The sequence below is a fragment of the Lissotriton vulgaris genome, chromosome 7 (assembly GCF_964263255.1).
Source record: "Lissotriton vulgaris chromosome 7, aLisVul1.2, whole genome shotgun sequence".
Taxonomy (NCBI): domain Eukaryota; kingdom Metazoa; phylum Chordata; class Amphibia; order Caudata; family Salamandridae; genus Lissotriton; species Lissotriton vulgaris.
The window spans coordinates 332,776,634-332,802,366 of NC_141695.1; the positions used below are offsets into that span (position 1 = coordinate 332,776,634).

Sequence of the window (25,733 nt, forward strand, 5' to 3'; positions counted from 1 at the left end):
GATCTGGGTTTAATCCATCACCATTCTTTAGCTTACTCCACCACCCCAGTTCAGACATGTGTGTTTTATTGTTCACCCTATGTGGGAAGGGTATGCCCAGACGTGGGTCCCGTGCACACTACGCCACTGGAGTCAAGCTATCCTGGCTGAAGACTGCTGATAACCAGAAACCGGTCCTAGGATGCTTGATTCCGGTTCAGGGAAGAAATGGCTTGGCAGTTCGGGCTGGACTGTTCCCATGAGGCACAGAGCCAAGTCTGATTTGCATATGGCCATGTCTGAACTGGGGTGGCTTGGTGAGCAAAATAACGATGGATTAAACCCAGATCTGTGACTGGGGGTGAATGTTTTGCCACTGTGCAACATTCTGTCCATCATCTTGTGTGTTTTGCTGTTCACCCTATGGGGGAAGGGTATGCCCAGACGTGGGTACTGTGCTCACTATGCCACTGGAGTAAAGCTATCCTGGTTGAAGACGGCTGATAGCCAGAAACCAGTCCTAGGATGCCTGTTTCCAGTCCAGGGAAGACATGGCTTGGCAGTTCAGGCTGGACTGTTCCCATGAGGCTCAGGGCCAAGACTGATTTGCATATGGCCATGTCTGGGGTGGCTTGGTGAGCAAAATAACGATGGATTAAACCCAGATCTGTGACTGGGGGTGAATGTTTTGCCATTGTGCAACATTCCGACCATCATCTTGTGTGCTTTGTCTTTCATCCATCTGGCATGGAGCTGCAGGCCCATAGCTAATTTCTGGCTAGAAATTCACCAGCATGTAAAAAGCATAACCGGCCTGGACATCCCTGTCACCCCCCTGACGTATTTGCTTGGTGTACTCGAAACAGTCCCGCCAAATTCGCGTAAATTACTCACAATGATGCTCCTGATGGTCAAACAGCAGATAGCACTACACTGGGGGACAGCAAGACCACCGCTGTCTAGGGACTGGATCTTACAGGTAGCTTATTGCAGTACACAGCTCACCGAATACTGGAACCTTCAACCAGCCAAATCTAGACCCAAGGATATCTGGGAGCCATTTGTCACCTGGCTGAGTGCCAGGGATGTCGAGGGGTAGTGAACGATGTTCGGTGCTCCTGTGAGGGCGCTTCTTTGATAGGTTGTGGTACTGTTGGAGGATTGGCGGATGGGTATGTACGTGTCTTGTGGGACTTATATACTATAAGGTTATATACTATCGACTGTACATGGTGGGCTCTAATTGTAAATGTGTGTTGGATGTGTCACGGACATGTCATACCTGCCTATAATAGTCAAGCACTGCAATGTCTGTCCCTTCTTTTATTGATATTTTGTTATGAAAAAGACAATAAAAATGAATAAAAAAAAAAAAAATTCTGATAAGCAGAGGCGTCATCAGGTGGCGAAAGGTGAGTGGGATACAAGTCAGGATCAGTGTCTGCTTGAGGCTCAATGTTATAAATATGCCAAGGATCCCCTGGCTGTGTATCATCTGGATTATCCTGATCCTCCCTTACTGTAGACTTAAGGGATATGTTACCTGCCTCAGATAAATATGGTTAGTGTGGTCTGGGAGTAGGTGTTTGGGTTCTTCTTTACAGGTTGAACAGGAATGTCTAATGCCTCATCAAAACTCAACTGCTTCTTGGAAGTGTGCTGTGTTGGTAGATGTATTGTACTTTTTTTTAGTTCTAGGCTAAATTTGCAGTGTCTTGTTTTAGACTGAGCTTTTACTGAAATTGCTCAAGAATTGGCTCTGGAGGCGGTTTTGGACCGAAAACGAAACATTTCAGTAGTGGAAGTTTCAATTTTGACAGAGGGATGTTCGGTTCTGAAATCTGCAGTCTCTGTTTCAGTGCTGAGACCGAAGATCAAGGTGTTATAGCCTCCGATATCAAGAAGTGGAGGCCCCGGCATGTAGGGCGAACCTTTGGAGCGGAGCCGGAGGGCGGGGATTTGCAGTCATGTTTTCCGCACGCATCATAGCTTATGTGCAGGCGGGCCTTGAGCAGCTTTTCTTGTAGGAAGCGATGGTTTGGGTTTAGGATCAGGGGTAAAAGTATTGACGGCCCATTGTTTTTGAATGGTTGAGTCATCTTTAGATTGGGACTCGGACTCAGAAACAGTTATTCCTCTTGTGCCGCTAAAGCTACTTCCTCCTCTTCTTGTCGACTGAAAATGTCCGTGACATCGTCCGCTTGCTTACGCTGCATTTCCTATCATCTTGCATGTCTTTGGACTGAAAGAACTTGCAGGTCTCATTTGTGAGTAAAAACCCAGGTAAATTATAGAGAACAACTAACACATAGGAAGTGGATGCTCCACAAAAAGAATTACATACCACTACTAATTGTACATAATATACCACTACTAATTGTACTAATTGTACTAATTGTACATATCAAATTACATATTTAATACACATTTGAATCACATTCAATAAAAATTGATACATTATTTCATACATAATGATAAAAAAGCATTATAACATATGTATAACTTCAATCATAAAGATAATCATTAAAAATTAGTTAGATGGTTTCCTGTCTCCTGTCTACGCGTTTCGACACTGTAAAAGTGCCTTCCTCAGGACTGTACCATCGTGCGGTTGTGCAGACAGAAATGAACTAAAGATCACTTGAATTGGTATAAGAAACGGGATATGCCGAATCGTAATGGTGGGCAGATCTATGATTAATGCTGTTGTCAGGTAACTGGTCAAGTAGGGTTCGGAGTACATGCGTGTCGAAACGCGTAGACAGGAGACAGGAAACCATCTAACTCACATATGCAATTTGCCCTGACCCAGGAAATTGAACTGAATCAGGGGGTCCTTGTTTTGTCTTCCAAAGGACTTGCAGGTCTCACAGGTGTCTTATCAATGTTCGGGCGAGAGGCATAAGTTACAAACAGGATGTTGGTCGTTCGAGCGTATTTCGAGTGGCACTTCGGACAGAAACAAAGTGGAGTGTGTTCCATTAGCACGTCATTCTCCATGCTGGGCGCGGCCCGAAGACCGAGAAATGGAGCGAAGACCCGCTCTGGAAAGGTTGTATGAGACGCAAAGAAAGACCGATCGAGACAACACCGTTGAATGGGAATAAATGACCTGAAGGTGTCTCGAACCAGAGCGCGAGATACTACATTCGAACCCGCCGCAGAAAAAATACAATCTGAAGATAGCATCAATGACCATGCAAAGTATTCCCAAGAGGAGGAGTCGCACAGCCTCGTGACTCCAAGAAAACTCCTTGGAACAGAAAAACTTGTAATCATCCTGGCCTTTGTCAAAGGATTTCCTGAATTCACAGCCTGGGTGTGCACGGCATTCTTGAGAGGAAGAGTTCAGTGTATATACAAGGCAGTAATCCCGAGCAACTGTGGCTTTGGCAGAGAAAGTAAATGGATATAATTTTATTAAATTGCATATGAATATGTTCTGTATATATTTTCTACCCAACATCTGATACTTGCTCAAATACTATAAGATATACAGATAGAGTAACTGCATGCTATTCTGATCCAAGCATGTGAATCTATGAAAGATATAATAATGGAGAAGAACATAAGATAATTACCCATAACTGGAGTTCTCCAGTATTGGTATCCTTCATAGATTCACATGCGACCCACCCTCCTTCCCAGAGAGGCACTCCTTAAAGCTCGGGATTATTTAATACCACTTGTGCTTGAAAATCCGAGGGACTCAGCCTCTGTTGGGAGTGTTCTAGAGGGTTCCTTCGCCTGACTGGTTATATTTCAAGTTTGGTCCTTTTTTAAAAAGGACATAAATGAATTATTAAACTGACATTTTCATTGCCTTTATTGCCTATGATACCTATTGCTTAATTATGGTATCATAGGACTCACACTTAGACGACGGAGAATGATTCAAGCATGTCAATCTATGAAAGATACCAATATTGGAGAACTGCAGTTACAGGTAAGTAATGTATTTTCTTACTCCACATATCACGCATGTGGCCATTCATAAATTTCTTACTTTAATAATGTGTACAACCAGGAGATGGAGAAAAGGAGCTGAAGCAAAGTAGGATTAGAAAGATGTGTATTTTAATGGTGTGGCGGGAAGAGTAGGGTTTTATACACATACTGGGTCATGCGGCTTCACTATCCTTTTTTATACCACACAATACATTGGAGTATTAGGCATATTACGGAATGGGCTAAAGGAGAAACAGTGCCAGAGGTAGTATTTATACTACAATGGATTTTTGGGGGGCGTTTCCAAACATCCCAGCATCAAGATGAGAACCAGGAGCATCTTAATTAACTTTGTAATTCAAAGCCTATAGATGTGAGTTTAAAAACTTCGAGCACCCTTAAACATGCTATCAGACATCTCACTTCAATGAGTTCAACTGTCCCCTTGAATGTGATTAAAAGCTTCCACTTTCGTTCGAGCATGCTGGAACGGGGTGAACTATTATTGAGCAGGTATGAAGCATAAATAAATAACCAGAGACCTGCATTCCTAAGGTGCAAGGAAAGCACAGGGACATTAGAGGCTCTCCAGTAAAGTTTGAGATGAGCACAGGATTTGAGCTACTCAGTGCCGGAGTACAAAGTCAGCACAAAATTCTTATATACACCTAGGGACAAAATGAGCAAAGGGTTGGATGTGCTCCTTGTGTGTGTAGAAGGGGAGCTCTTAGAGCTGAAATGCTCATCATTGAGGTACAGCACTATCACAGAGATCTCTGATGCTCATCTTCTAGATGTGAGCAGAACATAGAGAGTTTTGTTGTTCCTCTCCCAGCTATTAGGCAGACAAACGGAATAAAGATGCTTATCATTCAGAAAGGAGGTGACCACTAGGAGCTAGCAGTGAGCACTGAACTGATGCCATGTATACTTAAACAACTGACAGTGTTGAGTACTAGTTGTGAACCTGGTATGTTCTTACTGATTAAATCTCTATCTAAACACAGATTCCTCACTGTCCTGCCAACTCGCTGTTTTGTGAAGTGGACTTCTGAACATCAACATAGGGTTTCAAGACAGACTTTGGCAAACTGTCACCTGAAATGTGCCCAAAGTGCTCCATGTCAGTCGGTGTGAAAGATAAATATTAGGAAACTGGCATATTTGGCAAAGGAGGCACATATATGTATTTCCGCTCTGCCACTCCGTAGGCCGTGGGGGATACAGAGAGTAAAAATTGAGTCACACGATGCTACCTATCAGCACATGAGAGAATTACTGTAAAATTCGTCTAACACCTGAGGAAAAAGCAATACCAAAGATAATTAATTTGTTCTTCTAGAAAGTAAATACAAAATCAGACTTGTCCGTGTTACCACAGGCAGAGAATTAGGAATAATGGTTTATCTTAAATTTGAAGGAAGAACAAAGCACATTTCAATATAGGCTGTTTCTGGACTCTCTTGGTGCAATCTCTGATTCCAGAAAAGAAAGAAAAAATGCCTATATGAAATTGATATTGTTGTCCCCTTGTTAGATTAACCATTTAGAACCTCCAGTGGTGGCTAGGAGTTCAAGTGTGTAAACCAGTGGAAAGAGTTATTAATATGTCCTTGTTTTATTGTTGGTGAGACCAGCCTTCCATCAGCCTTTTCATCTACCAACCAATTTGACCAGTGGTGCTCCCAGAAGAAATTCAGACCCATCGGACCTGAATGAAAGAGAACAATTTCCATGCTATGAAGGACAGAGTATGTTTTATTCCAGGCTCTCGATCATGGGATCTTCTTTGCTGTTCATAACAATAAATGTGGCTGCCTACATGCAAAATCCTAAAATCCTGATCTGAGCTCATGCTCACAAGCTTTGGGTACTATACTATGCTCTTCTGGCTCAGTCCAGGCCTATTAAGATGACTTGGGCCTGGGTGTGTCTTCACTTTCCTAAGTAGATGAAGGAAGAGAGGCAGCGGCAGCAAGGTGTACAGAAGACCTGTCCCATTGCAGTACGAATGTGTCTCCCAGTGACTTTCCTTAAGGAAACTCTAGAGTGCAACAGCGTTGACACTTCACCTTCTCTACAGTGGCAAACAGATCTAACCAGGGCATGCACCACTGATCAAAGGGGTCACTCGACACCTCCAGATGGAGATGGCACTCGTGATCCACTAGCCAATGTCTACTCAGCTCATATCCTGTGACATTCAGAGAACCTGCCAGATGACTGGCTAGGAGAATGTGTTCTGCTGGTCCTGCCACCTTCAGAGACATAGTTCCTCCTGGCACTGGATCTAGAACTCTACTCCGCCCTGCTTGTTGCAGTACCACATATCGGTTGTACATCTGTGAGGGCCTGCATCAATGTCCCCTTGATGGATGGCAGGATGACTTCAGAGTGGGGGAAACGCACGTAAGGCTAGAAAGGATCGGGAAACAGCGTTTACAACGCAACTTTTACAATGCAGTCCCTTTACGACGCAACCATTAAAACGCAAGTCATTACAACGACTTGCGCTGGGGGGCGCTCTAGGATAGGGAATAGTTTTAATTTACTATCCAACACCTTCCCTACTATCCACGGGGACTGGAGTTGGAATAGTAAATTAAACTATTCACTATCCAGCGCCTCCCAACGCAAGTCGTTGTAACGACTTGCGTTGTAAAAGTTGCGTCGTAAAGGCATGCGTTGTAATGACGTACATCCGAAAGGATCATTCAAAGCTATAAAAGAATGATATGGAGTCAGATCTCCACCAGAGACAAAGGCCTCTGATTTTCTTATTTTCCAGCAAATCCTCACAAACCAGCAGTGATGCATCGGTCACAAGCATGAGGTTGGGAAAGGGAAAGATGCCTGCAGAAGGTCAAACTGGTGCTTCTCAGCAACAATCTAAGATCCAGAGTGGTCTCCTGCAAGATCTAGATGGAACCAGAAAGACATCCCTGGTTCCCTGGGCCCACTGAAATTTGGGATTCCAGTGCTGGGCCTGCATATGCCATCTGGTGCTTGGGACAAGCAGTATGCATAAAGTTAGAAGTCCAAGGAACCTCAGAGCATACCTGTTGAGACTCAGGACTGACTAAAACATTGTGATCATACCCTAAATGTCCCTGACTTGCAGCAGTGGGTGAAAGGCCTTGAACACCAATGTGTCTAGGACAGCCCCAATAAAGGGAACCCTATCTGTGGGGCCCAGATGGGACTTCGGCTCAAATATAGAAAAACCTCAAAGATATCAGTTCCGCCGTCGTCCGGATGTGGTCTATGCATAACTGTGATGAGCCCACCTTGAGCAGCCTGTCGTGAGGTACAGGAATGCATGTATCCCTAACCCCCAAAGGTGGGCAGCAACCACTCCCATTCACTTTAGTGAACACCAGATGGGCAGAGGTAAGATTAAGGGAGAGCACAGCAAATTGGAGATGTTCTGGCCCCACCTTCAATCCCAGATAACTCCTGTAGGACTGCTGGACACGTATGTAAAAATATGTATCCTGAAAGTCAAGAGACACCGCCCAATCTCCTGCTCCCACAGCTGAAAGAATATGAGACAGGGTGAGCATTTCTCTTTCCATAGAAAGGGATTCACATGGTGGAGACCAGTATAGGCCTTATGCGACTGTCCTCTTAGAATACTACATGATAACTCCCCTCTTCTACCTCTGAAGGGGTACATGCTCGATGCCACCCTTTGCCAAACTGTCATGAGCTTATGGGCCCGATTACCCTGCTTCCATGATTTAGAAAATTGTGGTTCAGGCTGATGATATCAAACTCTGCAATTAAATTAGACTTCCTATGGACAAGAATGAAGGGGATTGGACGTAAAAGAATGTAGAAAAAAGAATACTCCTTCAAACACTTCCAGACCAGTAAGGACTTAAACTAGCATTCAATGGGGCAGTGTAGGTTGTTGTATAAGAAGCAAAGGCGTCAAAGATTACAAGCAGTCACATACACTGTACCAGAAGTTGCAATGGAAGGAGTAGTTTCTTACCTGTAACTCCAGTTCTGTAGTAGGGGTATCTCTGTGTATAGTCATAATCTAGTGAATAGTCCCGCCCATGTGCGTGGACCCCGGAGCAATCAAAAATAATCTCTTAAACTGTCTTCTGCGCAATCCTGCATAGACACTTAAGAGAAAATTAAAGACAATAATGCAGCCTATACCTGCAAGGCTACACTGTCCAGTACTTCAACTAGAAATGCAAAGGATATTCCACCAATAGTCTGCTAAGATTCACCCATAGAGAAACTTCCCCTTCACAAAATCCTTAGAATGATAGAGAGGAAGGATGGACAGACAAGCCCCCATAGGCTGCTATTATGTGTCTGGAAAAGGGATACCGTGCCTTTAAGGAACTCTCCAGAGACCCTTGGTATCCCAGGATGCACATCAAACTCCTTTTACTTTCAGTTCTTTTTGAAGGTGTATAACCAAGGCCTGTAGCATACATTACAGTACCATTTTCTCCACGGGAGAGGAGGGCCGGCGCTTATGACTATAACAGAGATACCCCTACTACAGAACTGGAGTTACAGGTAAGAAACTACTCCTTCTGTAGTAGGGGATCTCTGTGTATAGTCATAATCTAGTGAATAGAATGGCAAGCCCATCCCAACAAACTAACCGGCGGTGGAGAAAAAGACAACACCACTACTGTGCAAACAGATTTCTTAACGAAACCTGCCAAACGTGAGCATCTGCTCTAGCATCAGAGTCCAGACAGTAATGCTTAGCAAAGGTATGGACCGACTTCCACGTGGCAGCCCTGCAGATCTCTGCAATGGGAACATTACGTAGCAAAGCCGTTGTAGCCGCTTTGCCACTGGTGGAATGAGCCTTAGGCTTACCTCCTAAGGTCTTATTAGCCTTCTGGTAACATAACAGGATACAGTCCACCTAGAGATGGGCTGTTTAGAGGTAGCAAGACCAGTCCTGACCGACCCATAGTTGACAAACAGCTGGTCTGACCTACGAATATCCTTGGTCTTATCCAGATAGAATTTCAACACCCTTCTCACATCCAGGGAATGAAGAGACCTTTCCGCTGGAGTGGAAGGATTCTGGAAAAACTTAGGTAAAGTTATAGTCTGATTAACATGAAAATCAGAGATCACCTTAGGAAGGAACTTAGGGTGAGTACGCATCACAACCTGAGCAGCATGAAAAACAGCATAAGGTTCTTGACAACATAATGCCTGAATCTCACTCACCCTTCGGGCCGATGTAATGGCCACAAGGAAAGCCGCCTTACACGATAAGTGCTGCAGTGAAGCCTTATGAAGGGGTTCAAAAGTTTCCTTCATCAATCTGGACAGCACCACATTCAACTCCCAGGAAGGCGAAGGACTCCGAACAGTAGGAAACACTTTCTTCAATCCTTTCAAAAAATCCTTAATCACAGGGACCTGGAAGAAGGAAGTCTGAAGGACATTTCCTGTACGCAGTTAACGCTGCGAGGTGAATCTTAGTAGATTGAAAATTAAGGCCAGACTGAGCCAAATGCAAGAGATATGGAAGGACAACATCTTCCTTGCAGGTCGTCAGATCATAGTTCTTGGAAGTACACCAGATGCAGAACCTTTTCCACTTCTAGGCATAAGATGTCCTAGTGGAAGGCCGCTTAGCCTCCTTGAGAATGTTCAAGCAATCCTCAGGCAGATTCAGGTGTCCATATTGCACTATCCCAGGAGCCATTGCGCCAAACTCCACGATGAGAGGTTGGGGTGCACCATCTGCCCCCTGATCTTCGTGAGAAGGTCCGGCCGACACGGCAGTCGCAGGTGAGGCTGAAGAGACTGGTTGAGCAGATCCGTGAACCACCACTGTCGGGGCCATTCCGGAGCAATGAGGATCATCCGTGCTCTGGACCGGGACAGCTTGATGAGTACCGCCGGAATCAGGGGAATGGGTGGAAAAGCGTACAGAAAGCTGTTCGACCAACTGATCCATAGCGCATTCCCCAGAGTCCCCGGTTGGTAATACCTGGAGGCGAAGTCTCGGCATTTTCTGTTTTCGGCGGTGGCAAACAGATCTACGTCTGGAGTGCCCCACCTCTCGAAGATGTCTAGTACCTCGTCGTTCAGAACCCACTCGTGGTTTTCTTGCACAAGCCTGCTGAGTGCGTCCGCCTGAACATTCTGCACACACGGCAGATGGGCGGCTGTTATCGTCAGTCCTCCGGCTAGCAGCCAGTGCCAGATCGCCTGCGCTTCCAGTGACAGGGTGCGCGATCTCGAGCCCCCTTGCTTGTTGAGGTAATACATTGTGGTCGTATTGTTCGTCTGCACAAGCAAGGAGTTGGCCTGGAAGGACGGATGAAAGGCCTTCAGTGCCAAATTAACCGCTCTGAGTTCCAGGAAATTGATGTGGTACGTGGATTCCGCTGGGGACCAAATTCCCTGAATCTGTAGCTGGCCTGAATGCGCTCCCCAGCTGAGCAGAGAAGCATCTGTGACGATAGTCTGACGTGAAGTAGTGTGGCTCACTGGTTAGAGGCGGCAGACCCGAGAGCAGAGGACGGCCCGGGACCAGGGTTCGATTCCCGGCGCGGCAGGTTTCTGGACCAGGGTCAGCGGACTCGATAATTCTCTCGCCTCGGTGCCCACTCTGATCAGCGATCACACTCGGCAACTCTGGGCATTAGCTTGCCTCATCTTCACTAACGACCCCACCAGACCGCCGGGGATGCCTGGTCTCACCCTGGAGATACCCATTAAGGGACCAGCTCTCAGGGAAGCCAGGAAGGGTTTCGCAGCGGTCGAAGCGCCTTGGGACCCTCCGGGTAAGTAGTGCGCTATATAAATGCCTATACATACATACATACTCTGAATGTCCTTGTGGAATGGAACCCATTTGAGGAGATTCTCCGCTTAACACCACCATTTCAGGGACTGTAGGGCGTGAAGCAACAGCCTGATCCTGTCGTCCCAGCTCCCCCGCTTCTGGTCCCACTGGTCCTCCAGACATTCCAGCAACGGCCTCGTGTGGAGCTGTGCATGTGGCGTGAGGAAGATGCAAGAGGCCATCGACCCCAGTAGAGAAGACACCATCCTCACGGTCGTAGATGGAACGGCCATGAGAGCCTGAGCCTTCCGAAGGATCGATAAGCGTCTCTCCTTCGAAGGAGACACGCTTGCTGATAGATTTTCGAAGGAGGCTCCCAAGTACTGCAGGCACTGGACAGGAGTCGGAATAGATTAGGACATGTTTATGTGCAACCCCAGTTGGTTCAGCAGAACGGCCGTCCTGTTGAAGTGCAATTGCGCTTCCTGGAAGGTGGAGGCTCTGATCAGCCATTCGTCCAGGTACGGATAGACAAACACCTTGTTCGTTCTCAGGTGCGCTACCACCGCTGCCATGCACTTTGAGAAAGTCCTGGGAGCAGACTTCAGTCCAAACGGTAGTACGGTGTATTGATATTGATTGGTGCTGACCAGGAACCGCAGGAACTTCCTGTGTTTCCGTGCAATGGGCACATGGAAGTACGCATCTTGCAGATCTATTGCGCAAAGCCAGTCTCCCCTCTGCAGCTGAGGATAAATCTGGTGCAAAGACAGCATGCAAAACTTTTCTCTGCGTATCCATTTGTCTGGTTGTCGCAAATCCAGAATGGGCCTGAACTCGTTCTTGTCTTTCTTGCGTACCAGAGACCCTTTCCCCTTTGAGACAGAGGGACGTCTTCTATCGCCCTTTTTCTTAACAGGGTATCGGCTTCCACTTGGAGCTCGCGCAGTTGGAACTGCGAGAAAACTGGTAGAATCGCTGCAGGCGGGCTGACGAAACGAAGACTGTATCCATAACAAACAATATTCAGCACCCACTGGTCCTGAGTAATTTTTCTCCACTCTGCCAAGTGATTTTGTATGCTTCCCCCCACTGGAGCGGGTAACGGACGAGGGGGAAGTAGCACCTCAGGGCATAGACCTGGCCGGGCCTTTAGGCGTCGAGGAGGACTGCTGGGCGCCTCCACTCCTCTGGCGCTTCTGGATTGGACGCTGCTGGTACTGCTGCTGCTGTTGCTGCTGCCCAGCTTGACGACCTTGCCCTCTTACCTGGGCACCGAAAGGTCTCTGGAAGGGACGGAAGGTCTTCTTCTGCTCTTTCCGCTTCTCTAACCCAACGACATTCAGGGTTTCAGCCTCTGCCTTCATGCGGGCCATCTCCTCATCCCCATGCTTTCCAAAGAGCGTAGCACCAGAGAATGGCAGGTTGGCGACTCTCTGCTGTGCCCCCGGTTTTAGTGAAGTCAGGCGCAACCAGGCATGACGTCTCAGAATAATCCCGTGGCAATATCCATGAGCCACCAGGAGAGAGGAATCTGCAGCCGAGCTGATAATCTGGTTGGATACCATCATGCCCTCGTTGATGATTTCCTGGAAGTCCTCCCTCTTGTCCCTTGGAAGGTGCTCCAGAAACTGTTGTAGGGACTCCCATAAAGACCGGCCATACCGACCCAGGAGAGCCGCGGCACTAGCAGCTTTTATTGACTTAGCCGCCTTACCGCATACTTTTCTTTCAGCTGAATCCATCATACGGTTCTCTTTGTCTGGAGGCACCATAGAGGACAGGGCAGTAGCGTGCTGCTTCCTAGCCGCAGTGACGATCACTGAGTCCGGCACCGGGTCTGATCTAAGGAACGCCGGATCGGAGTCTGGGGGTCTGTACTTTTTCTGCAGCCTGGAAGGCGCGGATTTCGTCGAAGCCGGTGTCAGGAAGAGCTCCATAGCCGGCTCCTCCAGCCCTGGCACCAAGGGCAGTAAGGGTCGAGACATCTGCCGCTTGTGTAAGGTCTCGAAAATCACAGATGTCGAAGGTGTGGGGACTGTCAGAGTAATCCCTAGCTTTGCTGCCCCTCTCAGTAATGACACGATGTCATCCCCTGGAGACACCCTCTTAACGGTGGAATCCGATACGGTGGGCGAATATTCCCGGGGACTGGAAGATTCCGTATGACGGGACCTTGACCTGTCCCTACGGCGACGATGCCTGGACCGTGTTGAAGAGCGATGGTCACTCCTTGACCGGTGTCTCCTTCCGGACTGTTATCTCGACCTCCTAGGCCTCGGGCGTTCCACTGGCCGGACAGGAGGCGGAAGCTGCGAAGGCAGAACCGGACCTCTAGGCCGTGGAGGCCCCGTGGGGGGAGACGGAAAGTGCGGAAAAGATACAGAACGTGGAGGAGGCAGCAGTGGGTGAGAAGGACAATGAGGAGGAAGATGAGGAGGAGGAGGAGTCCGAGGAGGATTCTCCTTAGGCAATGGAGGAGGAGGAGGAGGAGGAGGCATAGGCGTCCGGAGCCTAGAAGGCGAATAGGTCTGAGAGTGTTCCGAAGACCTAATCACTCTCCTCTTCTTTTGCGCAGGCCTTGACGAGGATGTCCTCGAGGCCGATCTTCCAGACGAGCGCTGGCGCCGCCGCGACCAGGGGCTCGTGGATGCAGAGGATAGGCTGACCACTGAGGTAGAGGACCCAGTCCTGGCCCTTGATCTGCCCTGCGACGTTGATTTCTCCTTCCTCGACGTCGCTCCCTTCTACGACGTCAAACGTCGATACATCCCTTTACGTCGACTCTTCTCTTCGACGTCGAACTCCGAGTAGACCGACGGCGAACGGTGGTGTCGCCTCGACGGTGAGTGCCGGTGCCTCTTGGACCCAGTCCGACATCAATGGTGTCTCGATGTCGATTTAGTCCTCGACGTCGACCTCGTCCGAGGTCCTCGATGTCGACGGAGATCTGTGCCTTTTCCTGGCCTATTAACTGGGGAGCTCCCCAGAGGCCGGAGCACAGGCAGAGGACGAACCTCCATGCCCAGACTCACCTGATTCCTGTTGTCTCCGGAGCTCCAGGCCTTGGAGACGAATCTTCTCTCTTTCCCTGAGGGTCCTCCTGGAGAAGGATTTACAAATCTCACAGTCTTCAGGGACATGAGAGGATGGGAGACAGAGGATACACACTCTGAGCATCTGATTTGGCCTTCTTCCTGGCACACTCAGGGCACTTGTCGAACAGGGAAGGCATATTCGACAGAAGAGTGGGCAAAACTGGCCAAAAACTCCAGCAAAAGGAAGAAGAAGCAGTCAGACATCGAGTGAAACAATTGAAAAGTGTCAAAAAAGTGAAGAAACACCCAAAAAGGGAGAGCTCAATGCTCCAGGGTCCTGCTAGTAGGAGCCGGAAAAAAGAACTGAAAGTAAAAGGAGTTTTCTGTGCATCATGGGATACCGAGGGTCTCTGGAGAGTTCCTTAAAGGCACGGTATCGCTTTTCCAGACACATAATGGCAGCCTATGGGGGCTTGTCTGTCCATCCCTTCCTCTTTATCCTTCTAAGGATTTTGTGAAGGGGAAGTTTCTCTCTGGGTGACACTTAGCAGACTGTGTTAAATGTGATATTGGTAGAATATCATTTGCATTTCTAGTTGAAGTACTGGACAGTGTAGCCTTGCAGGTATAGGCTGCATTATTGTCTTTAATTTTCTCTTAAGTGTCTATGCAGGATTGCACAGAAGACAGCTTAAGAGATTATTTTTGATTGCTCCGGGGTGCATGCACATGGGCGGGACTATTCACTAGATTATGACTATACACAGAGATCCCCTACTACAGAAGCACAGGTAGTTGGATAAGAAACAGGCACAGTTCTCACATATGCAGTCACACAGGATGCATAAGTTCAACCACAGGCATTAGAAATCCCTGAATTACATATTCTGTCCAGCGGGGACATTCCACTAGTAAAGTGTGTACCTGGAATATGTGGACGAGGGTCGTCCTCGAAGCTGATCAATTTCCAACTGCATTCTGTCCATCTCAGCCATAAGCTGCTCCTGGGGAAGGAAGGAAGGAAGCGAATGATTAGAATGAGCCATGCAGGTCAGTGGCATCAAACGTGGAATACCTCTTTATTCCACATTTATTTATTATTATTGTTGAGGGATTGCAAAACACCCACTATAAAAACACTGCTTGACTAAAAAATTTCTAATCCATTTTGTCCATACAAATTACAGTAAATAACGAATTTAGTGAAAATGAGTGAAGTGCGTTCACTCTACACAGCTGATGTTACTGTTATGTGGAAGACCATCTTCCGTGAGATGAACCTAAGATTGGACCTAATGCTAGTTTAAATAGGGTGGGTTCAGAATTTTGAATAAAACTGCAATTAGTTTCCAATCTTATGCTATAAAGATACTTTATCAGAGATCTAGGAACAAAGATCATCTCAAAAAGGTTTGTATATCAGGATACCGTATCTAAGAGCACTCTGAGAAACGGCAAACCTCTGATTGCTGAACTCAATAAATAAGGTAAAATATAACAAAGTTGACTAAGACTGTAGGCTGCAGCAACACTAAAACAGAGAGTGCTCTTTAATTTTGAGAGGTCTTAAGAGCTTTAAGATCTCCCAGAATGAAGTATATTACAAATATTAAGAAGTCCTAATTCAATGACAGAAGCAGCATGCAAAAGTCCAATAAAGCTGGGTCTTGATGTACAACTTAACAGTTTCTCTTTGGAGGAGAGGAGCTTCATGTGTACTAGTCATCAGAAATGATCCTCAAAGAGGCAGTCTGAATGTGGTATCTCACCCGATATTGCCTCTATCTGCATTACTGAATAGTCTCCTGAATCTCAGTCTTTCTTAACTCACTCTATTTAAAAAATCTTTTTAATGTCATATGCGGTGAAGGTAGCACACAAAACTAGTAATATATACAATCAGAGAGCAGATCCTTCCAGGAAAAATGTATGTTATTGCATTTACTGCAGCATCTTAATGATTCATGTTTAAGGCTTATTTGCATCTACAGGAATAATTGTGATGAAACTGACAGCACACACATGCTGAGCATTTTTATTCTGGCTTATAGGCCAAAAATTGAAAGGCAGTTTTTTCCCCACTAGGGTTCTTTCCCCACTCATGCTGCTCTTGTCATGTGTTATCTTTGCTACCCCCGACAAACTTTAAACATAACTTTAATCCTACCCTTGCTCTATTCTAGCACACATTATCTTTAACTTAAGCCTATGCATTCCCTAACTCAAAACAACTAAAATATATTAACATTTTAAAATGTTTTCAGACGCTTTGCTTTTACCAAACTTTGTTTTCAAACTATTATTTTCAAGCTTTACTTTTCCAACATCTGGTATCTGCGCTGGGAACTTTCGACCCAATACCTATCTATGTAATTATATTGTTTTAGCCCGCTGAGCTGCATACAACTACCATCCTTCTGCACAGAAGATTCCTTGTTCTCTTTACATATAATAAAACTCCCTGAATAATTAATATCTCTCCTCCGAGATCCTATGTCCTGTCCATTGTCTTCCTTCACTTGCTGCCTTCCACTCCCATTCCTTCATCCACTTCCCTGAGCAATCACCTTACGCGGTTACCAAATATCTTATACAGACCTGACACAACCTTGCTCCCAACTACCAATTGTGATCTGACATCTAAACTACAGCGCCTTCCTTCAATCTGGTCACACTCTTTGCAACTCCTTCACTTTCCTAAAGCTCACTACCTTCATGCCTATCACTGTACTCCTCTATGCTGTATTTCTGGCCCCTTATCTTCTTTTTGCCTGTGTTTGTATACTCTGGCCTATGATTCTCGACCCCTTCACCATTCACTTGCCTTTCCTACCTCTACAGCACGTACATATTTAATACATATGTCGAACAATATGAAAAACAAGACACTTTCAAGTGTTAACCTAAAACCACAGAAGTAGCTAAAATACTGCTGATCAGGCACATAAAGAGAGGGTAATCACTGACACGCCATAAATACAGGGTATCAATGGGGATACTACACAAATAATTTTCTAATATTCCTTTATTAAAGTAAAAACAATGTCAAGTAAAAACTAGGAAATACACAACTGCACATGGCCACTAACCTTGTTAACGAGGAGTTCATCCTGCAGCTTTTTCATGCTAGCTATCTCTTCGGAAAGAGTGTTCTTTGCAGCAAAAGCAGAAAACAAGAGAAGGAAAGAAAGGAGAACATAAGAAAGACCTTCGCCAAAGGCAAGACTAGGCAAGTCAGATGTTTTTGCCCCAAATAAGACTGGCAGGAGGTTACAAAAATACTACAGATGAGGCAGAAGTGAAGGCATGAACCAACATACGGAAAAGAAAAGATCGTTAGCAAACTATCAAAGATAGAGGGTAATTTTTAGTGATAGAGATACAAACCAGAAAAAGGGATGCTTTCGAATAAAGAAAGAAGGAAAGGGTAGGGGAATGTTGCGTGAATTACAGGGGCACAAGGAGGTCTTTCAGCAACCGAGGAGACACAGAGGAAGTAAATCAGTGATGGCTACCCAGAGGGAGAGTTTCCAGTTATAAAGGCTGAGGGGGATATCTTCTGCAGAGGGACATGGTGTGGTCTTATACAAGCCATACATGGTACAGTGGGAAGCTCTCTATTAGAGAGAGACATGTGGAGGCAAGAATCCTCTAAACAAGAAGCAAAGGTAAGAGGCCATGTCAGCCAATGAAGGGCTCTTGGAGTGCATGTTTTTTTCACCACTGCCCCTACTCACAGCATTCCTGCAAGTAGATAAGCTTCCTTTAATGGTCTTTCCTCCACATCGCTGGAGTCAGAACCTTTACAATAGTCCACTTCATACTAAGTGTATTTATTGCTGATCGATCAAAAACCTCTGTGGCAACATCAGGGGAACATGGAGGCACTTGTGGAAAAACTGGTATCACTTGGGAGCTTGCAGGGCCATCAAAAGAACAAATGGCTTTCACAGAAACAATAGGGGCTTATCTGGGAACTTACGACACCATCAAAGTAACATGATGGTGCTCGGGGAAACACTGGGGCATTGCAACAGTAATGAAAGTGGGAAACGTGTGAGTCATTGTGAAGGAAACCCACAGTGCAGATTGAGGGGCTGAATCTGCAGACACCTCTTCTCACTTAGAAAGACATATGATGAACTCATCAGATGAGTGGAACAAAAATAGCTGATTGCGTACCGGGCCACATAACAGAATTTAACGTTTAGAGAATAGCTAGAGCACAATGATAATTACTTTGTGGGCAAAAGTTGTACATCTGTCCCATCAATAAGGGCAGCAATCATTCCTAGGAAATTAGTGGAACAGTTAGGAGAATGAGGTGATTCGTTAAACATTTTAAGTGCCATCTGCATTTTGTGAAAGGAGGAGGAAGGTTACTATTCCATTTGACAATCACCTCACCTGTGTCCCACTCTCAATCTGGGGGTTTTAGTCCTTGGAAAGGGTTAAGGTGATAGGTTGAAGACGACAAGCTGATTCAAGATATAAATAATGGCAGCGCATAGATGAATAGATTTATTTAAGCATAATGCCTTATGTTGAAAGGCCCATGGTTATCAACGTGTTAAAGAAGGCATGTTAAAAGGGACATCCAGTGATCAGAAACAAACAGCTCTCTTTACCCAGAGCTGCACTGCTTACAATCACCAGCAATAAGCATTCTGGAAAGTTGCTTTATTTGAAGATGTGTTTTGAGAAATACTGTGCATCAATAGATGGGAATGCCATTTATTAGGGCTACGACCCTCGAGAAAAGCACTGAAGGAGACATGCTGAAAAGCCCAATTTAATTGGCAAGAGAACTATAGGTGAACAGTTGATAATTTGGTGTTGAATTGATCAAGATGATTTGTTGAATTCATGAGGCAACGTTTTGTCAAACTCTTGCCCATTCATTTGAGCCAACAGTCACATGTTGGTAGGGATCATGGGCACTGATTGAATCGCAGAACAGAGATGGGTAGGGAGCTTAGGAGGAGTGCTTGGAAGAATGCATGGCTAGTAATAAATGGATGAAGGAATGAAAGGACATGGTCATAGTACGAGAAGTAGAAAGGACATGTCGGCACGTGGTAACAGGTTGAAAGGTGAAAGGGCTGCTATTAATAATCTGCTGGTGCTTGTGTACATAAGCCATGTTTCGAGTTGCTGAAGAGAACTGTAAAATGTGGTGGCATACCTTCTCCTCCAGAGCCCCCATCCTCTCTTTCAAATGCAACTGTAGCCTTTCATTGGACTCAGACAGGAGTTTGTCCACGGTTTCAGACAGACGCTTGTTGTGTTCATCGTTCATCTTCTCCCGCTGCCGGGCCTGGAAAGAAACACATGTCAGAACACTGGACGGGATTCTGAATGAAGGGGTGGGGTCAATGAAAAGGAACCATGGGCTTTTCAATGAAGATCACGAGTGGTCAAGACGCCCACATCTCAACAAAAGAGCTTGCTGCCCTTCACGACAGCTCAGTACTTTTAGGGGTCTGAGGGCCGGAAGAGAGGAGACCAGTGTTTATCAAACTGTGTCTCACGACCCACTGGTAGGTCATTAGCAGATTTTTAGTGGGTGGCCACAGTCAAAGCAATACAAAAGATGCCTTTAAAATCTGTATTCATAGTTTCACATTTGCTGCGCTTCAAAAACAGAGGTCAAACGTCAGGCTGCTGCTTATTTTTTTAACATGGAAACTGGTAATTACAAAATCCTGTCACTTTTACAGCCCGTGAAAGAAAAATAAAGTTAATTATGTGATAATTCTGCAGGGGGACGGACATGAAGCGTTAAAGTTAATCTGGAGAACGTAATTTTTATCTAGCACAACAAAATGTAAATACCTGTAAATTAACTTCAGAAGGTAGAAAAGCAAAATAAATGAAAATCTGAAGTGCGATGGAAACAAAGATTTTAGTAGGATCAGAACAAATCACAACACTTTACTCGGTGATGCACAATTAATAAATATTCACTGAAACTCGATGGGCGTGCAACATAGTTTTGTCTATAAAATTGTATGTCTGTGCAAATTTAGTGACCATTTCAATGGAAAATGTGCTGTCTGCAACTAATGGACAACAACATGGTGTTTTATTGCATTTACAAAAAAAAATCGCCTGCTTCATGTCTATTAAAGCTAGGTGGGTCGCAAAAGTTTGTCAAACTAAAAAGTGGGTGTGGTTCTAAGAAGTTTGGAAAGTACTACTCTAGAAAATTCAAAAGAGTTCAAGGTCCCCCAATGAAGTCAAGATCAAATCTAGTAATATAAGACAGTCAAAAGGTGCAATGAGCAGCCCAATGGCAAGTCTAGTGGCCTAATTAATCACAATGAAGGAGAGGAAACCTCAAGGGTGCTTTTGGGAACTCAAGAATGACTGCACAGAGTCTCAGTCTAAATGTAGGGGAAATCCTGTTTAAAACTGACTGGGAATTGCACGCACCAGTAAAAGTCCCCAAAATTATGCAGTTATTTTGAAAATCCTTAGTAAAGCTGCAGTAAGAATCTCACGTCTCTACACACTGGCCAAACCCTTCATTAAGCATCACACGCAGGTTTCTATGTTGTTGGCTGTTTGCAGGATTCAGAAGATTACTTTTCCTGTTGCTCTACATACATTTGTTTCTGTTAATTTTATCTTATTGCCTACTCTTCATTGAAGGGCTACTTTTGGATAAACTTTCATCTAAAATAACTTTCTAACGTGTTTATAAAGACTAGTTAAAAGCAGTGCATACTGCGCCACAATTTCTAGTCCACAGCTGATCGTAAGGCCTGTATCTGGTTTCAGGAATTTTCCTCCGGCGAGTTCTAGTTCATTCTACGCAGCATGCCAACAGGGTTGCAGAGTACTAGACTTCTGTTGACATAGAAGATAGGTCCTGTACCATTGAAGAGAATTGCCTTTATAAATAGAGGTTAACCCATTGCATCTCAGTAGGGTTTTGGGGCCCAGAGTTGTACCAATTTTAGCATTGCCACCGCAGAATAGGCTTTGGGAACTCTGAGATTGGGACTATCAACCTTCCTGGGGTATCTACATTAGGTAGGATTCACCATGCGCAGAATACGCGGGTATGATTCACCACAGGTAAATACACCAGGAAGGCTGATATGCCACATCCAAAATGAACCTACTTAGAGACTGAGCTCCTCTCTGTGCCGTTGCTATTGTGCAATGAGCCTTCACTGGGTATTTATTTATTTATTTAATGAGTGTTATTTAGCGCTGGCTAGACCCGTATGTATCAGAGCGCTTTACATTAGGTTACACAATGTTACAGAAAATGATAACAATTACACATTACATCAAAAATAAGTAACACATTGAGAGAGGCAAGAAAGGTGATACAAATAGAGGGTAGGGGCAAGTGTGAAGGGGAGGATGAGGGAAAAGACAGCAGGAGAGACGAAAGAATGTCTGCCCAAAGACCGACTGGGTAGGTAGGTGATGTCCGAGAAGGGAATCCACAGCCAGTCTCCCCTATAGCTAAACAAGGTAGCTCCATCGGGCATTAGTCAAATAGCTAGGTCTCAAATGACGAAGGAAAGTTCACAGAAGAAAGTCCAGTGGATAGGGGGTTTGGGGAAGGGGGAGGAGGGAGATAAGGTCAGGAGAGACGCAGGAGAGTTTGCCCAAAGACCGGCTGGGAAGGTGATGGTCAAGGAGGGAATCCATAGCCCATCTCCCCTTTAGCTCGCGAGGTAGCTACACCGGGCATCAGTCAAAATGGCTAGGTCTCAGCTGTCGAGGGAAAGTTCTCAGAGTAAATGTCCTGGTGGGTGAGCAGGAACAGGGTAACCTGAAACAATGTTTAGCTCTAAATAGTACGTGATAATCACACAATTCTGAGGGTTCAGAATATCGAGGTCAGAAATATCGGCCTACAAGAATATAGTCTGCACAATATTGATTGGAACTGTATGATCACGGTAAATAAATACAAGCAAGTGCAGTAAAGCAGCACTTACTGATATATATATTTACCCTGATATATTGTATGAAGCGAAAAGGAGCATTCATACCAGGTCCTTCCTTGACAATGAATAGAACAAGACTAAGAGCAATAAAAACACATGAAGGATATACAGAAAGAACCACCAGGAAGCAGGGATGGAGATACTGCTTACTGCTCAGTGGGGTTCATGCACATGGACACGGCACTCCATATGCGCGCATAGATATGGGCATCTATATGCCTGGCACATGCCAGAGCTGCAGTGTAATATCATGATGAAGTGAGTCAGTGGATACCCCAGTTTACCACTGATGCCCCAGGACCTAACACACCATTTCATTACAACTGACTAACCAAGACATACCCTAAGCAAACTTGATTTCAAATTAAGCAATAGTGACCAATCAAGGTGCTCTTACTTTTACTATCATTTGTGTTTGATTGATTATGGCCAAGATAATGGTGCTATATAAACAGCTAAATTTCGTAGTGCCTACTGATATTGGTTAATCTTTGAGAAGTTGAATCTACTTACGAAATTGTCAAGTACAGGATTTTATTTTGCACGTATTAGGATTTGGCCTAAATTAAATGGGCCACGCCTCTTGAGGATATTTTTTTAAAGTACTTTTCATAAGCCACAACCCTTTTAGAGCCTATTTCTTTGTTAACCCCACTTCTAGCACTGCCACAAGCAGCATCTCCATTCTCAACAGTGGACAGGGGGAAATTGCTGGAATAATATGTGACATCTTTACAGATGTCTTAGTCAACAAATGAAAATGAGAATAGGCAAGTTATTCAATCTATCTAATTGCAGATTCCGCACTTTTTGGATTCCCTCAGGTGCTAAACTGGATCAGGAAACCTTGAAAAATTGCTCCTGTTAACCACTAGGGGGCATTATCAGGATCTGCATCAACCTCGCCCTCGCCCTCCTTCCAAAAGAGACAATGCAGGGCTGTATACAGGTGTCATCCCTGTGGGATGACATTAGCTTTCCATTCAGCATGCCACGCTTTTATACGTTGTTTCATTAACAAATTGTGAACTGTGTCTAACATGAAACTTTATTAAAATGTGGACATTACCTCCACAGAAAAGCGTAAAGGACAGGTAGCAAGGTAACTGTGGGCAGATAAAGTATCCTCTAGAAAGAGCGTTACTGAAAGTAATAACTTGTTCTTTTAATGGACACCTTTACCTGTAGATTCCTCATCTTTTGAATAGATATCCAAGCAGCACCTCCTAAATGGCAAAGGGCCTGTGGAGTAGACTTCATACCAGGAAATACTACAGGGCCAACAGGCAAAATGGCCTTCATTGGAAATCAAGGCAGAAATGCCTGGTGAAGGTCTGGACAGATACCCATGTAGCTGCCTGCCAGATGTACAGCATTGGAACACCACAGACTAAGACAACAGAGGTAGACTTAGCTCTGGTAGAATAAGCTTAAAGGTCATGACAGGGCTTCTTCTTTGCAAAGGGATAGCACATCTTTATGCATAGAATTAACTCTCCGAATCTGGTTTCAGGAGCACCTTACATGTCTATGCACCTTAAACCCCACAAAGAGTTGGTCATCCACTTCATGCTCCTCAGTGCAATCAAAGTAAACGCAAAAGGCTCTCTTGTGGTTCGACCAATGTACTCCTTCCTCCTCTTTAGAGGCATGTGCTGAAGAAGCAGTGGCGGTTTTACCGTTTTGGCATTGGGGCGTTGCCCCACTAATAATTATTGGGCAATTTATTGAGCGCGCTGTTTTAAATTAATACACTTTCAATGTTAAAATTGTATTATATTAAAGTGGTGCTACGTCGCGCGGCGGCGTCACATCACGAGACATTACCGGCAGACTGCCCTACACTGTCTGTCAAGTCCAGTACCATAAGCTTGGTTGTTGGCAATAATGTTGCCAATTCACAATATTTGCAGCTGCGCACAGTGGCCGTTGAAAAGCAAGCACAGGGTGACTGGGGTTTGTCCAAAACCACAGACCCCAGTGGTTAAAAAATGAGCGGCGAGTTTGCCTGCTCACTCCAATCCTGACGCTGCTCTCTTCAGAGAGCATCTCTCTTCTGAAGAGAGCAGCGTCAGGATAGGTTACTATTGCTGCCTTCCGACCCACATGTAGTCAGTGCCTGCTTGGTTGCCAGTCTAGTCTTGACTTGGCAGGCACCGCGTCCGTGGTGGTGGGAGGGTCCGCGCAGCGTCCAACGTAGCAATGCCCAATCACTGTAATGGCTTATTGTTAAGCCATGCAGTGATTGGTCATTCTGACGTTGCTGCGCAAATCGGGCTGGACCGTTACCCTTCCTCCTCCTCGCTGCACGCGAGCACGGTTAGAGTGAAATACTAGGACTGGCATTAGGTCACCCTCATGCCTCGTTGCACATGACATTACCACTGTGTCCCCCCTACATCCCCCCTCGTCACCCCTTCACCACACACACACCGAGCAGTACTCCTATGGCCTTAACTTTTCTCAGTCTGCTACGTAGGCCACACATTAGGCAGGCTGTCTAGTTATTTCCAGTCTCATCTTCTATAGGTCCCAGTTCCTTTCAGACTAAAAGGGCGGGGAGAAAAAGTGGGATGAAGAGGAGGAGGGACAGATGGAAGGCTTGTGTGCTGGCCTAGAGGAAACGTCAGTCACGTTATTCATTCCTGCTGTGATATTTCCCTGCTGTCTGCCGCCACCGCTGGGGAAAAGGAACTAGGCTGCGATATCCCCCTGCCAGCTGACGCCAACACCACTGCTGGGGCCTCGCTAGACACCGCTGAACATCGATTGCCGCCACCGTGAGGGGACTACAACTCCCATCATCCAGTGAGGCGCGCATATTGTGCATCATCGTTTGAGCGCCAGGAGGTGCTCAAAAGGAGAGCAGGGCTCCCGTAGCCAGTAGGTGCTCAAGAGGGTGGGCCCGTCTGCGCCCGTCATAGCCCGAAGGAGGCCCGGCCGGGCTACCCCTCTGAATCCATCCCCAATTTAAAGATTAGTGCTGTCAATATACAGAACAACAAAACGACACAGGGTCGTGGCTCAAACACCAGCAAGGCTAAGCCTAATCAATCAAAAAAGAACGTCACAAATACCAGTACTGGACATCACTTAAACTTATTAAAGCCGACCTTTACGAAAATAAAACATATAGGTCCGTCTGTTGATTTATGTCACTAGTTTATTCATTAATTTACTCACTAGTGGAATAATATTTTTGTCAACACTTCTGTTTTTTTGGTTTGCATATGTACAAATATAATACATTTAGACAAGTTCGATACAAAAAACAATTTACAAATATACAAATTTACATCACATCCAACTCCCACACTCATACATCCACAACATACAAAAAAGTGTGCGCTTAGAACCTAATGTCAATGATAAATTCTCTATACATGTAAATGATAGCAGTTTTTTCAATTGTTTTTACAAATCTCAACAGTTCTTTTCTCAGAAGTTATCAACAATTTCCATAACCTAGACTAATTATTTACAATTGACACAAGGGTAACAAAAACCGGTTATATTTGTACATATGCAAACCAAAAAAACAGAAGTGTTGACAAAAATATTATTCCACTAGTGAGTAAATTAATGAATAAACTAGTGACATAAATCAACAGACGGACCTATATGTTTTATTTTCGTAAAGGTCGGCTTTAATAAGTTTAAGTGATGTCCAGTACTTGTATTTGTGACGTTCTTTTTTGGTCAATATACAGAACTGCATGGTTGACTAACCTTCTCCTTGTTAAGTAGCTGATTAGGTACTAAACTGTGTACCAAGATAAGTAAAAGAGGAGGGACGGGGAGAGGCGCGCTACAAGGTACTAGCGTGGTGGGGACATTGGACCAATTTTTTAATGAGAACGACCTCTGTTCTGGAGAAAGAGATCGCAATTACAGAGCGACGCTTATCACTTGAACCACTAGCGACCAAAAGATCTTCCTTGGGAGCCTTGGCCAGTTCGTACCCCTGACCACCACCGCCCTGCATTCATTACTACAACTACTATT

The 25,733-nt window shown here is 45.2% G+C and overlaps 1 protein-coding gene across 1 annotated transcript in view; it reads right to left on the reverse strand.

The window, feature by feature from the left end:
* Nucleotides 1-25,733, reverse strand: part of PPFIA3 (PPFI scaffold protein A3) — an 838,878-nt gene that overhangs the window by 440,464 nt on the left and 372,681 nt on the right. Inside the window, exons 10-12 of the mRNA XM_086930190.1 lie at nt 18,941-19,072; nt 16,845-16,907; nt 14,680-14,759 (exon numbers count right to left, since the gene is read on the reverse strand). Coding sequence (XP_086786316.1) covers nt 14,680-14,759; nt 16,845-16,907; nt 18,941-19,072 — 275 coding nt within the window. The remainder of the gene's footprint in view (nt 1-14,679; nt 14,760-16,844; nt 16,908-18,940; nt 19,073-25,733) is intronic.